The sequence below is a fragment of the Chinchilla lanigera genome, unplaced genomic scaffold (assembly GCF_000276665.1).
Source record: "Chinchilla lanigera isolate Chin_1 unplaced genomic scaffold, ChiLan1.0 scaffold00026, whole genome shotgun sequence".
Taxonomy (NCBI): Eukaryota; Metazoa; Chordata; class Mammalia; order Rodentia; family Chinchillidae; genus Chinchilla; species Chinchilla lanigera.
In genome coordinates, this window is record NW_004955427.1 from 21,185,517 (window position 1) to 21,201,830 (window position 16,314).

Consider the following 16,314-nt stretch of genomic DNA (forward strand, 5'->3'; position numbering starts at 1 on the left):
AAAAAAAAAAAACAAGCAAACCTGTTCCTTTCTTTCACTTTCATTATTTTCTCTTCAGACCTCTCACAAGTTGATAACCTACCTGCCCATGTAATTTGTCACTAAATTTATCTCATACTCCCTCTAGTGGTCATTTAGGAAATCTTTAATAATTATTAATTTCTTTAATTAATGACATGCCTTTAATCTTTTAAGTCATCTTTTTCTAATTTGCTGTAATATTTTATCTGATAAAATTATAACCACTGGCTTAAAAATTTAATACACATATAAAGTTCAAAATCAAGCACAGAATATTGTTTAGGAGTACATATACGTGGGATAAAGCAGGGAAATAATAAAACTTCAGTTTTAGAGGTGGTGGAGGTGTACATAGGTAGAAGTAGTAGTAAGTAGAAGTAGTAAGTAGAAGAATCTCTATGTATCAGTCACTAATTATTTTCTCACTGCTGTGCCCACCTAGAACATACTTTAAAGCAATTGTCAGACATTAGGCCATTTCTTGTATTAATATTTATGACTCTCTAAGAAGAACATTTTTATTTTTACTTATATACCATGCTATTATCACACCTAAAATAATGATACTATTTGGTCTATATTCACATTTTCATGAGAGTCTCAAAAATGTCTTTTTTATTTGTTTATTTGGTCTTTTTGTTTTGTTTTTTTTTGAGACAGAGTCTCACACTATACAGATCAGGCTGGTCTTGAATTCATTTGTAGCCTGGGCTGGGCTTGAACTCATGAGCAATCCTGTTGCTTCAGCCTCCCAAGAGCCGAGATTACAGACATGTGCTACCACACCTGATAAAAATGTCTTTTTAAGACATTTGTCTTTAAAACATCCTAGTTAGAATCCAAATAAGATTCCTGCATTGTATTTGGGTATTGAATTCCTGTCTGTTTTCTTTTGTGAAAAGCCTTTCTCTTTTTTAAGCCATTGGTTTCTTGGTGAAACTGGATTAGAGTTACATGTAATAATTAGTATTATTTAGCTCGCTTCTGTATATCTCATATTTTCTATAAGTAGTAGTTACAGATCTTTTTTTCAGTTAATTAGTACATGTGTGTAGTACATAAATACTTACACTCCTTGTGTGGGGTTGCTCCATATACCTCACACATCCTAAAACCTTTTTTTTTTTTCATCCCTTTCCTTTCCTTCCTCCCCCATCTCTGATCTCCTTCCTTTTTGGGGGGGATATATATTAATAGTATATCATTTTTATATTCCTGGTAGAGATCTGAAGGCTTGATGAGCATTATAGATTCTTTGAGGTTTGATGGGAATTAGATTCTTTGGAGGTTTAAGGTTTTTTTTACAAAAGTACTCAATGGATGTGTACTTTCTCATATATTATGAAGCACATGATGTGTGTTTTTCTCACTTTTAATGAAGCTAAAATTAATCAGTTTAGTTTAACAGGTGTTTCTTGTTAACATTCATTTTTCTTAATCTTCATAAGGCAGTACCATTTTAAGAAAATGCCAGGTTTTTAAAATTACATTTGTGGTTAACATAGTTGTTCTACTGTCTTCTATTTCTTTGGTGAAATAAACTGTCAATGAGTCCTTGATTGATCAATATTGCCTGTCTCTATCTGTTTTCATGAGAAACCACTTTGAAGATATCAATATGTAATACAACAAGCATGGTTAATTTCCTACCACTTTGTTTGCCACTCTGTATTGTCTGTACCGTTCCTTTGCTATTTTGTAAAAGGTTGTCTGTCTGTTATGTTTTCCTCCTTTTATTTTTAAAATAAAAAAATAAAAATAAAATAAAATTACATTTGTGAAACAGTAAGGAAAGAGAGGAAGTATGGGAAATGTGGTTCAAGGCTTCTGTTTCCTTACCTGTAAAATATATTCATTATATTAGTTTGAATTCCAATGCCCATTATAAACCAATGAAACAAATCTTACTGTTTCAGAGTATCTCCTCCTTTTCCTCAATAATAGCGGCTTTGAGTGTTTAACATTTTTCTTACACCACCTGTGGTTTGTTTTGTTTTGTTTTGTTTGTTTTTAACCAAGCTCCTTGGGTACCAGGCAGTGAAGTTAACTACTTTATAATTGATGTGTGTAACATGAATTGAGAAATACAGTACCAGAACTCAAACCCAGCCCACCTGAATTTCTATAATAAATTTCAAGTAACGATAATTAACTTTTAAAACAGGGTTCAACTACGCCAGTAACCGTTTTCAAAGGTTCAAAGAAACCATACTTAAAAGAATGCATTTTGATTATTAACCATGATACTGGAGAATGTCGACTAGAAAAACTGAGCAGCAACATCACTGTAAAAAAAACAAGGTAGGTGATTCAGTGAGATAAATTATTTTATTAACATATAAATGTCTAAGGAAATGTCAGGAAAGAAATCACACTAAAGTTGGGTTACTATGTAAGGTTATTTCTGCATGTTAAAAAATCTTTCAGTCTTTCACTTTAAAGTTTTTGAAGATCCCTAGCCAGATTTTATCACGTTGCCCTGAGAAGTATGAAAGCTTGTTTTGTTACTGAATGCATGCCATATGTATATCTTTTATTCTATTATAGAGGCTTTCACAGAATTGAACTGAAAGGAGCCATTTATATGTTCCAAAAAATTTCATCTTAGCTAGTAAAAATGTGTTTTCCTTCTAGATTATGTAAGGCACTGTAAAAATGAGTTTGTTATATAAACAGTAATCTCAAGACTTCTACATTTTAATCAGATTAACGGACCAATGAACAAGAAAGTAGAACCATCTCACATCCTTTTTGGAAGTAGGTGATGAATTATTTACCATGCAATATAAGGGCACTTGGTGTAAAAGCTGTAGGTACAAAATTGCTCTAAGAATTAAGAGAAGGGAGAGGTCATAATTGATTAGGACATTCAGAGAAACCTGATTGATGATGTGTCTTTAGAGGATTTTAATTAGGATCATAAAAACTACTTTGAGTGTTTATTAAAAATAAGCCCAAGTCCAACCTCAGCACACAGAAGGAGCTTGGAAAGATATTTGGTTTTTTGGTTTGTTTGTTTTGTTTTTCTCCTGGTACCAGGAATCAAACTCATGACCTTGTGCTTGCCGGGCAGGCACTTTGCCGCTGAGCTAAATCTCCAGCCCCAGAAAGATATTTGTTAATATCCCTTTATCTGTCCTTCCCCCATCTTCTTTGATTCACACCTGTAAACTCAGCTGGGTGGCTGAGGCAGAAGGATCTCAAGTTCATGTACATCAGAGGTAACTTAGGATTTAATGAGACCCTATTTCAAAATAAAACATTAAAAAATGGCTAAGAATGCAGTTCAATGTGAAGCTCTGGGTTCAATCTCCAATTACCACACACACAAAAGTTAAAATTGATCAGAAAGGTTACAGGGTTAAAGGAAATAAGTGAGGTTCGGAGGCAGAAATATATCCAACTTTTCAAGGCCAATGAGTATGACCTCTTTGAACAGAGCAGAGATTTTTCTCTTTACTTGGGTACAAATATTGGAAAGCAGGGGATAATGTTTATAGTGGTAAGGATGTTAGAGGTAAGGTTGTAAAAGTAGGTTGAGGTTAATACCTTCAATATTAACTCAGAAACTGGTACATTTTCTTGCAGGCAGTGGTTACATATTAAAATCTTTTTCACCAGGTGTTGGCATGTTTACGGTTCTGTTTTTGAAACATAGATGCAACAAGAAAACTAAATGAAACAGTGTGGAAACTAGGAAAATGTATAAACCAGAATTTTTGATAATGAACATTAAAAGTGAGCTCTTAAGGCTGGACATAGTGGTGTACACCTGTAATCCCAGCACTTAAGAGGCTGAGGCAGGAAGGTCACTGTGAGTTCAAGGCCAGCCTGGGCTATAGAGCGGCTTGTAGACCCACCTGATCTGCAAGGTGAAACCTGTAGAAAGACAAAAAAAAAAAAAGGTGAGCTGTTAAATATTTTGTGAAAGAAGAATTGTAGAGGCAGAGGTCAAGCATAATTTTGTTATACACTCTTATATTAAAGATGTTGAAAGAAAAGTATATGAATCTCATTTATTAACATGTCTGTCTTAAAATTATGAATTGGATTTGAATTAAAATCATGAGTGTGGGAGTTTTAGTTTTAACAAAAAATGATAAATTTAGAACTTAGAGAAAGCATTTTACCTGTTATACGCTTGCACTTTTCCTATTATTTTAGTCATTAGTGAATGTGTTATGTGCGCCATTTGAACAATGGTTTCGTTTTCATTCAGATTTGTACCTGTCACCTGATCTGTGTGCATGCCATGTATATAGTAGGTACTTGACAGAAACGAAACAAAACAAAACAAAAACTTGTTCAATGAAGTAGCGTTTTAATTCTTGACTATCATTTTAACAATTTCTAATGAAAACAGTAAATGGCCAAACTTAGTAAGTTTGTGAGTTGAAACTGTTACATTGCTGTCATAGTTGTTTTGATTTTTGAGATTCTTAATTACAGAGTTGAAGGAAGCAGTAAAGTTCACCATTATGTGGAACAGCAGCAGCAGCAGCAGCAGCAGCAGCAGCAGCAGCAGCAGCAGCAACATATGCGAAATTCAAGTAGGACTCCCAATTTTGTAAAGCATTCTCCATCTGAAGACAAGATGTCCCCGACATCTCTAATGGATGATATTGAAAGAGGTAAAATCTAAATGTATATAACGTCTCCTTTGTAAGTGATAATTAAGAAATATTAAGAAAAAAATTTTATTTTGATTAACAGTGAAATTAACCATATGTTTTTAATGAAAGCAGAAATTTTTGTAACAGCTTTTTCTGTGACAAGAGTGTAGGTTACAATTTAAAGTAGTATGTAAGTAAGGCTGTACCTGTGTAAAATAATATATCTTTTTATTATTATTCTCAGCATAATGTGACTGTGTTCTTGCCTACAACTAGAATTTTCTACTTTTTGGCAGCTGTGATTATTCATAATTGAATTTCCACATCTTCCTCCTGTCAAAACTTTATGTATAGCCAGCCTGTAGATGTTTAAGATGCTACCAACAAAACGGGGAAAGTGAGATGTAGTGAGCAGAAGCTGCAGGCCCATTTTCTGCATACTTCTCAGCAGAAAGGCATTTCTAGGGATGTACAATTTTTTTGGAAGTAAGAAAATTTAAATCTCCACTTTTTAAGCTACAGTTAGGATGTTGATATTATAGTAATTGTAGCAGCAGTGAGATCCCAGTCACAAAAATATATTTGCCACTATATTTTGCCTTCATAATTAGCATGTAGCTGTCCAATTCCTCTTCTAGTACCAGTACAGTATTCATTCTCTTATGGATTCGTAGTCCTTATACAAACAGTAAAGAAATCATCAGCTTAGAACCCTTGTTGTTAAAAGAGATCTTAAATTTTCTTTTTACATTATAACTGCTTCCAAAATAATTTTGAATCACGATACCATAATGAAACACTGGGATACAGAGTCAAGAGATTGCAGAGGAAGTTGAAGCAAATTTGCTTATTAAAATATTAAAGTTACCTCTGAGCTTCCTGGCCATCAAAATGAAGATACAAGGAGTATTTTATATTATCTAAGACGGGTTCCAAAAAAATCAGAATCTTCCTTCCTATTAAATCCTTAAAGGAATTCATTGTGTGGAACCTATTCTAGAAAGCATTAAAGTACATGGTAGTGTGCTCAACAATAATTTTATAGTGCAAGTAGAAGTTCCCTCATATGGTGGTTTTGTCACATGAACCTTAATTAAAGCATTGTCTTGAAGCAATGAAAAACAGAGTTGCAGAGGTAAGTAACATAATTTAATCATAAAATTTTCTTGTTCTAACTTTGTATAAAAATGGAACATTTACTTTAATATGTGTATATAACATATTCATTAGATTGTAATCTAAAAAATATTTTCTCAACCTCACCGTGCTATTGATAACTGCTAAGATGGTTGAATCATCTTTTCAAATTTATATTAGCAGTTTGTACTAGTATTTTTATACCTTAATTTTTACATTCATACTTTTGTTTTATCTGGAATATAAATTTAAGGAATAAGATAGAGTCTTAGAGGAGATGGAGAGTAGGGCTGAAAGAGCACTTAAAGAAGTAATGCCTGAAAACTTCCCAAGCTGATGAATGACTTAAACCCATAGATTCAAGAAGCTGAACAAATCTTAACGAACAAATCTTAACTACAATAAATCCAAAGAAATTCACACCCAGAGGTTTCACAATTAAATTTTTAAAAACTAAAGGCAAAGGTAAGATATAGAAGCAAGAGAGAAATGGCACATCAGATTTCTCAGCCAAAACCCAAGGTATGAGAAAGAAGTGTCAGAAAATAGATTTATGAGCAAAAGAATTGCTACATATGAGTACATTAATAATAATTAAAGGATTAATCTATTATGAAGACAAATATGTTTATATCTAACAGCAGAAATGGAAAATTCAAGAATCAAAAACTGACACAACTGAAAGAAGTATAAGAGTTCACAGTTAGGCTTAAATTATTCCTCCCTCTGCTCTCAGCAACTATTAATACTAATAGACAAAAAAATCAATAAGGATGTAGAAAATCTGAGGAACACGGTAAACCAATAGTATATAAATAACACTAGATGTAGCAGAATATACCTTTTTTTCAAGTGCCTCTTGAGTATTCATGAAGCTAGATCATATTCTGGGTTATAACAGAAACTGCAACACATGTATAAAAACCAAAATCATACAGGCTGTGGTCTCTCATCATAATAGAATAAAACTAAAAATTATTAATAAGCAACAGGAAAAATATCTAAGCACTTGGAAATTAGCATACATCTAAATGATCCATGGGTTTAAAAAGAAAAATCAAAGGAAATTAGAAATGCATGTAACTAATATATATATACTAAATACATACAAACATATATGAGATGCAGCTAAAGTAGTGCTGAGGGGAAGGGAGTATATTTGTGGTTCTAAATGTTTATGTTAGAAAAGAAAATTCCAGGGGCTGGGGACTTAGCTCAGCAGCAAAAGCACCTGCCTGGCAAGTGCAAGGTTGTGAGTTCGGTTCCCGGTACCGGAGAAAAACCAGAAAAAAAAAAAAAAAAAAAAAAGAAATAAAAAGAAAATTCCTACCTCAGGAAACTAGAAATAGGAAAGCCAATTCAACCTGAAAGAGAAGCAAGTAATAAAAATAAAAAGTAAACTGAATGAAATTGAAAACAGTAGAGAGACTCAATGAAGCAAAAGGCAGGAAGTCAAAAAAATTTATACTGTTAATAAACCTCTAGAAAGAGATAAAAAGAAAAAGATACAAACCACTAATACCAGAAATGTAATGTGTACTTCTATAACTAGGAAAGTCATGAGATTTGGGAGCCATTAAGAAGATTATAAAGGAATGTTACAATTTAATCCTCATTAATTCGATAATTTAAAGCTAAACTGCCAAAACTTAACCAAAATGAAGTAGACATCCTGAATATGTCTATTAATATCACAGAAGTTGAATTAGTAATTAAGTGCATGCAGAAAAGAAGTAGCCAAACCCAAATGGTTTCACTGGTGAAATCTGCCAAACATTTAAAGAGAATTACCACCAACTTTATATAATCTCTTCCAAAAAGTAAAAAAGAAGGTGCTGTGGTGGGATAAGTATCCTCCAAAGGCCCATGTGTTAAAGGTTGATCTCCCACCCAGGACACTATTGAGAGGTAGTGGGAACTTCACGGGGGGCAAGGTAGTAGGCGGGTTTTGGTCATTGGTAGCATGCACCTAAAGGGGATATGGGGACACCAGCCCCTGCCTCTTCCTCTCATTTCCCAATTATGAGGTGATGAGTTTGATTTGCTGTGTGTTCCCTGTTTATTTCTTCCTACAAGAGGCCAAAAAGGCAATGGGTCTGCCTGATCTTGGACTAAAATCTCTAAAAGCATGAGCCAAACTAATCCTTTTCCTTTTATAAGCTGATTACCTCAGGTATGTGTCACAATAATGGAAAGATAATACAGGAAAGAACATTAATAAGCTCATTTTATGAGGCTTGTAGTACCCTGCTATTAAAACTAAATAAACACAGTACAAGAAAAAAGAAAGCTGTAGCCCAGTGTCTCTTAAGTTTAAAATAAAAAATTCTCATCTGTAATTACCTCACTGTACAGACTGAAGTGGGAAAATCACAAGTTGGAGCCCTGTCTGGACAACTTAATGACTTAGAAAGACCTGTCTCAAAATTAACAACAACAAAAAAATTTAAGGGCTGGGAATGTAGCTTAATGTGAAGGCCCTGAGTTTAATCTTACATACCACACAAAGTTCTAAGGTAAATATTAACAGATCTAATATTATAGAAAAAAGTATGCAACATGACCAAGACAACAGTAATCTTTTCACATTGATTATATTTGAGTGCAGAATGAGAATAGGGAAAGACAAGTAATAAACAAGCAAGTACATATCCAAGTGAATTTCAGAAATGTGTCTTGCAGAAAATAAAGCAGGTAATGGAGTTTGGGGGAAAAAAGAATTCTTTGAGGAGGTTAAATTTTAATCTGAGAAGGAACTAGGCTTTCAGAGATCTAGAATCTCATCAGAAACACTTAATAGAGTAAGAAGACTACACATGAGAAGGAACTTAGTGGAAAAATTCACAATTCTAAAAAAGGTCGTATAACTAGAAGAGCTTACTCTAAAGAATGCTTATAACAGGAGAAAGATAAAAAAATATGAAAATGAACAAAATACTCAAATGGGTATTTCACATAAGATAACCAAGTAGCCAATGAGCACATGAAATATTGCTTCATATCATGACTTATCAAAGAAATGAAAACTAAAACTATAGTCACATACCACTGTATGCTCAAGTGACTTAACGTATTACGTGTGCATATGCCATGGTGGGGGAAGGTATGAATATCTGTAACTCTTATATATTACTAGTAGGAGTGTAAAACTACTTTGAAAACTGACAGTTTTTAATTAAATGAAAGTTATTTTTATTTTAAAACTCAATGATTTCTTTCTCCCAAAAAAAATGCAAGCATGTATTCACAAAAAAACTCAGGGGAGAAATTTCATAACAATTCTATTTATAAAAGCTAAAAACTGGGCCAGGCGTGGTGGCACACTCCTGTAACCCCAGCACTTGGGAGGCTGAGACAAGAGGTTCACTGTGAGTTTGAGGCCCGCCTGAGCTGCATAGGGAGATCCTGTCTCTCTCTCTCTCTCTCTCTCTCTCTCTCTCTCTCTCTCTCTCTCTCTCACACACACACACACACACACACCAAAAATAGCTAAAAACTGTGAAAAATAAATATCCATAAATAGAAAGTGGATAACCAACTTGTATATTTATAGAATGCAGTATCATAATAGTAGAGAAGAATGAGCTACAAATTCACTCAATAACTAAATGAGTATCAAAGCCATTTTGTTAATAAAAAGCTGGATACAAAAAGTACATGCCACGTGAATCTACTTAAATGAAGTCCAAGGACAAACAAAAATCTTTAGTAATGGAAATCAAAATGGTATTGGCTGGAGAAATGCATAAGAGAACATTTATAGGGATGGATCTTGATCTCAGTGGTAGATACACGAGCTATATGTGTACTAAAATTCATCTAACTGAATTTTGTTGTATGTAAAGTATGTATTAAATAACAAAGACCTGAATGAGGAATATTCCAAGTAAAGTAAACAGCTAGTGCAAAGAGTTTAGGATGTATAAACTGGAAAAATAGATGAAGTGGTGAGCAGCAACAATTCAGCCTCTCTGAGATTCAGCATCCAGGCACCGAAAAATAATTTGAGGGAGGGAGGCAAAGACAGGAAGAAAAAAAAAGAGGAGGAGGAAGAGGAAAAAAAGATGAAGATAAGAAAAGAGGAAAGGAAAGGAGAGAGAGAGCAAGAGAGACAGAGAGAGAGAGAGGAGAGAGAGAACAGAGAAATAAATAGGTCCCTAGGATCCAGGAAAAAATGACAGGAAAATGAAAAGCTATGGAAAAACTGAAGAGACAGAACACACATGGTGGAAAAGGGAATGAAACAGTCTGGGCTTTTTCCCCAGCTCCTAGCTCCCAGCTTGTGGGAAAGGGAGACTGAACATGTAGAAATAAAGTAAATACTGGGACTTCAGGAGGCTCCAGGGAGAAATGAGGCAATGGAGAGGACCAGTGGTTGCTGTAATTTTGCAGGGACAGCACAAGATTCAGCTTCCACAAGAGTGCTTCCACAGGCAACAGCTGGTGAGTGATCCCAGTCCAGGTGCTCACCATATCCTTAGAGAAAGTGCTTGGTGAGGCACCATTCTGGGGAAGAGTGTATTGTTCAAACCCAGCACTCAGAGCAGCCATAGAATGGCTTCACTTTAGGGTTCCCAGTGTTACCTTTCCACAGTGACTGGATGAGAGACAGCCATGTGAGACAGCCACAAAGAGCAGACTAGAAAGGACACCATGAGAGGTTTGAGCTTGGCTGGAAAGGACACAGGTACCACATCATGTGGCCAGAGGCCAGAAATAGCCAGAGTCGCTCTGGATTTAAAATTCTTGGCATTAGAGCCTTCACAAAGAAAAAGTCTCACAGTGAAATTATTTGAAAGGATAATAAAAGGAGATTAAAAACAGATCAATGAGGTACTCAGTTGGCTCACAGAAAATATAATTTATTAGATAATGGAGGTGATAAACAAAATGAGAGCTTATAGGAGATACTAATGAAAAGATAGCTGAGCTAAACATAATGATACAAAACATGAATGACCAGGTTAGTAAAGAATTAGAATCCATTAAAAAGTTTCAAGCAGAAATCCAGAAGATTAAAAATTATATTAAAGTGTGGTCACCAGAAGTGACCAATGTGAAGACAGAATTTTAGAAGTAGAACACAGAGTTGTCTTCAAGACAAACTACACAAAGACACCTTAAAAGAAGGGAGAGAACATGAAAAATTGGTTGAACTCTTGTTAACCAATGCAAGGAAAACTAGCCTAAGAGTTATTGTAATATATCAAAAATCAGAAGACAGCACAAATGGCATTAAAAAAAAACCTGTTCAAGAAAACACTATAAGGGGCTGGGGATTTAGCTCAGTGGCAAAAGCGCCTGCCTGGCAAGCGCAAGGTCGTGAGTTCGGTTCCCGGTACCGGAGAAAAACCAAAAAAAAAAAAGAAAACACTATAATAGCAGAAAAATAGAAACATACAGATAATTGGGGCATATAGAACCCCAAATAACAAAGACCAGAAGAGAAGCACCCCAAGCCACACCATAAAGTAACAGAAGTTCATCACAAGAACAAAATTTTAAAAATTGTTAGAGAAAATCAGTAATCACATATAACCCATTAGAATTGCAACAAACTTCTCAACACAAACCCTAAAGGCCAGGAGGGCTCAGTGTGAAGTATTTCAACACTTTAAAGACACCAGCTTCCAGCCCTGACTTAAATATCCTGAAAACTTTCCTTCCAAATTAATGGTGAAAGCCAAAAGACTGGCTTGAATCCACCAGTCTTTTGAACTTCAACTGCCGGTTGAAGACCAATGAAAGTGATTAGTTCATTTGTACCACCAATGATACAAGCCACCAGATGGGACAGTCATCCACATACCACCAATGGTTCAAGCCAACAGAAACATACTAACAGCAACAACTATGCTACCTTGGCTGTCATAGTGAGAACAAACGTGTCAAACTTATAAACTAGATACTAACAAACCCTAAGAATCCCCCATGAACCACCATTATCCAGAGAAAAGAGGTCTATGATTCTAGTGTAGACACGTAGGCAACCCAGATAATGATGTATTGTAAATCAGACCAGTAGTTTCTGCTGGATGTAGGCAGTGGTACAAGAACTCAAATATACCACTGGACTAAATGCCCTTTCCTTCAGTCAACCCCTCAGAACTTTACAAGTACACCTGGCCTCCCAAGGCAGAACACATACCCCATGATCTTCCTGACCTGAGCCTGAGCTCCTCAGGAGTTCTCAAAAGAACTCCATCTATCTCTCACCTTCTAAAATTCTGCCTCCCAAGGCTGTCTCTAACTTGATCTTTGTGAAACTCTCCTTCTGGATATTGGTCTCATCCTCAGTCAGGTCAGTGTTGTGGTTTTCATCTCTGCTTCTGTATACTGAGAACCAAGGTGCCGAGCTGGCCAGAGATTTGGTAGTTTGGGCACTCCCCTTCTCACCTATGCAGGGCTCATGAAGCAGCCAGTGTTAATGGGAGGAGTTGGGACCTCTGTCCTGTGGGGTGCTCATGGTATCCAATGGTGGTGACAGAGATGGGGTGAGCCCTCTGTCCTCTCCCTCATGGCACACAAGGTGCCTGGTGGTAGTGGCAGTGGGTATGGGGCAGTGTCTCAAGGAATACATTTAGTTCAAAAAGAAATTGACAGATTAAAAATCAAAAGATTGAAAACAGTATTCCATGCAGCATGGACCTGTAAAAATAGCAGGAATAACTATCCTACTTTCAGACAAAGTAGATTTCAAGCCATAACTAATCAGAAGAGACAAAGAAAGTCACTACATATCAATTAAGGAGGAGATAACAATTATAAACATATATGTGCCAAACACTGCCATGCCCAGCTTCATAGAACAAACATTATGGACATGAAAAATCAGATAAATACCAACACAATTGTAATGGGGGCCCTCAGTACCCCACTTTTACAAATAGATCAACTACATGAAAAATCAAGAAAGAAATACCAATGTTAAACCAAATCTTTGAACAAATGATTCAATAGGTATCTGCAGAGTGTTCCACCCATCAACAGAATATGCATTATTCTCAGCACTACGTGGAACTTTTTCCAAAATAGACAACATGGTAGCCCATAAAACATGCTTAAGTAAATGCAAAAGCATCAAAATTATCCCATCTATATATCAGATCATAATATGAGGAAAATAGAAATCAATAGCAAAAGAAACCACGGAAATTGTGCAAATGCATAGAAATTAAATAATACCATCTTGAATAATCAGTGGGTCACAGATTAAATGAGAGAGGAAATTAGACAGTTCCTACAATAAAGCCATACTGGAACCTATGGAACACAATGAAAGCAGTCCTAAGAGGAAAGTTTATAGCTGTGAATGCCCACATCAGAAAAATAGAGCAAGGTCAAATATATAATCTAACAATGCACTTCAAGGTCCTAGAAGAACAAAAACAATCCAAATTCAAAGGTAAGGAAGAAAATTATGAAAATAAGCAAAAACTAGTGAAACTGAGACTAAAAGTACAGCTAATCAATGAATCAAAGAGTTGGTTTTTTGAAAGAATAAACATAACAGACAAACCAAAGCCAAGCTTACCAAGAAAGAAAGCATCAAATCCATGTAACTAGAAATAGGGATTTTTGCCAAAATGTAGAGTATCATTTGTAACTACTTTGAGAACCTGTACTATAATAAAATGGAAAAATCATAAGCCATGGATAGATTCTTAGATACATGTGAGCTTCCAAATCTAAACCCAAAAGATACAAATATTCTGAATAATTCAATATCTGTTTATGAAATTGAAGAATAAAAAAACTGCAAACTAAGAAAAGCCCTGGTCCTGACAGAGTCATGGCCAAATTCTAAAAAAACTTTACACAATAACTAACATCAATACTGCTCAAATTCTTTAATAAAATTGAAAGAGAAGCAGTTCTCTCAAAGTCATTCCATGAAGCAAACGTTATCCTGATTCCAAAATTAAAAAAAAAAAGACCCAACCAAAAAGAGAACTATAGGCCAATTTTTTTAATGAACATAGATGCAAAAAATTTCAATAAGATACTGGCAAACAGAATGCAACAAATCATCAAAAAGATCATACATCATGACCAAGTAGGATTCATTCTACAGATACAGGAATGGTTCAACATATGTGTGTGTGTGTGTGTGTGTGTGTGTGTGTGTGTGTCATATGAAGAGAAGCAAGGGCCAAAATCATCTCAATAGACACAGAATAAGCCTTTGACACAATCTAACATCCATTCATGATTAAAATTCCCTGAAGAAAATAGGTATGCAAGATCTTTATCTCAACCTGATAAAAACCATCTATGCCAAACCAATGGCCACCATATTAAATAGGGATAAATTGAAAGCTTTTCCTCTAAAATCAGAAACGTGAAAAGGATGTCTGGTATTACCAATCTTGTTCAATAGAGGTCTCAAAACATTAGAGGAATCAGGCAATGGAAAGAAATTAAGAAGATATGGATAGGAAAGGAAGAAATTAAATTACATTGCTTACAGATGACATGATCCTCTACACAGAAGACCCTAGAAACTCTACCAAGTCTCCTGAATTAATAAGCAAATTCAGTAGTATAGCAGGATACAAAGTAAACACTCAAAAATCATTAGTGTTCTTGAACACCAATATGAACTCACCATAAAAGAAATTAGAGAAACATACATTTCATAGTAACCTCAAGAAAAATTAAATACTTAGGAATTAACCTAACTAAGGAAGTGAAAGACCTCTACTATACTACAGTGAAAACTACAATACCCTGAAAAAGGGAGAGCAGAGAGGATATGAGAAAATGGAAAGATACCCTGTGTACCTTGACAGGTAGAACCAATGTAATCAAAATGGCCAATTTCCAAAACTGATATGCAGATTTAATACAATCCCAACCAAAATTCTAATAGCACTCCTCATAGAACTAGAGGAAATAATCCTAAAATCCATATGGAATCAGAAGAGATCTAGAATAGCAAAAGCAAGCTGGGTGAATAGCACAAGGCAGGAGGCATTACTATCCTAGATTTGAAGTTATACTACAAAGCTGCAGTGGTGAAACCGCCTGGCTTTGGCAAAAAGACTTATGGATCAGTAGGATAGAATAGAGCAGTGATGGTGAACCTATGGCATGCATGCTGCAGCATACACACAGAGCCCTCCCTGCAATGATGTCACAGTTGTATGAGTTGGTTTTCTCTAAACTGTGCAGGTTTAATTGCAGGGTTGGCACTTTGAGATAAGTGGGTTTTAGGCTGCAGTTTGGGCACTCAGTCTCTAAAAGGTTCACCATCTTGGAATAAAGGATGCAGGAACAGTGCCAAGCACATTCAGCTGCCTTGTCTTTGACAAGAGGGGAAAATGCTTTCTTTAGAGAAAAGATGGCCTCTTTAACAAATGGTGCTGGGAAAACTGGCTATCCATGTGCAGAAGTATGAACCTAGATCCACCTGTCCCACCATGCACTAAACTAAAATAAAAATGGGTCAAAGACTTAAATATTAAATCCAAAACACTTAATCAGTTTAAGATATAATAAGTAAAACATTTGAAGACATTGGTATAGGCAAGGCCTTCTGAACAGAGCCCCAGTTGCACAAGAAATAATACCAAGAATTAACAAATGGGTTCACATTGAATTAAAAAGTTTCAGCACTGCAAAGGGAACCACCAACAGAGTGAAAAGGCAATTTACAGAATGGGAAAAATTTTTTGGGAACTACTCCTCAAAAGACTAATATTTAGAATATACAAAGAATTAAAAAAACTTAGACCTCCCCACGAAATTTAAAGACCCAATCAAAAAATGAGCATCTGAAGTTAATAGACACTTCTCAGGTGACAAAATACAAATGGTTAATAAATACGTGAACTAGTATTCAACATCACTGGCCATTCAAGAAATGCAAATTAAAACAGCACTGAGGTTACATGTCACCCCAGAAAAAATTGCTATGTTCAAGAAATCAAATAACAAATCCTGGAGAGGGTGTGGGGAAAGAAAATGCTTCTTCATTGTTGGTGGGAATATAGAGTTGTATAGCCACTAGAGAAATCAGTATGTAGATTCTTCAAAAATGTAAAGCTAGAAGTTTCATTCAACTCACTTGTTCTCCTCCAGGTAACTTCTACAATGAGTTAAAGATATCATATTACAGTGATACATACCTACCCATGTTTATACCAGCAGAATTCATAATAGCTAAATCTTGGAAGCAACCTATATGTCCATCAACAGATGAATGAATAAAGAAAATTTGGTGCTTATATACAGTGAAGTACTATTCTGCCATGAAGAAAGATAAATGAGTCATTTGTGGGGAAATGGATGTGTCTTGAGCTTATAATGTTAAGTAAAATTAGACTCTCAGCCTTAAATATCACATGGTTTCTCTAATGTGAGAACCCAAAATTTAAATAAAGTGCAAAATAAAGATAGAAAATAGGCAATAGTGAGAGAGATGGTAGAGAAGGGAGGGAGGAAAGGGAAATGAGATAAAAAGGGTGAGGTTGTGAAGTGTTGTGTACATGTACCATATTCCTAAGGGGAATATATATATATATGGATATATATATATATA

The 16,314-nt window shown here is 35.2% G+C and overlaps 1 protein-coding gene and 1 pseudogene across 1 annotated transcript in view; one reads left to right on the forward strand and one right to left on the reverse strand.

Moving 5' to 3' along the window:
• Nucleotides 1-4,463, reverse strand: part of LOC102006370 — a 9,590-nt pseudogene extending 5,127 nt beyond the window's left edge.
• The window catches only part of Eaf2 (ELL associated factor 2), a 32,239-nt gene that overhangs the window by 13,617 nt on the left and 2,308 nt on the right, over nucleotides 1-16,314 (forward strand). The window contains exons 3-4 of the mRNA XM_005386499.2: nucleotides 2,186-2,322; nucleotides 4,471-4,652. Of these exons, the coding sequence (XP_005386556.1) occupies nucleotides 2,186-2,322; nucleotides 4,471-4,652 (319 nt within the window). The remainder of the gene's footprint in view (nucleotides 1-2,185; nucleotides 2,323-4,470; nucleotides 4,653-16,314) is intronic.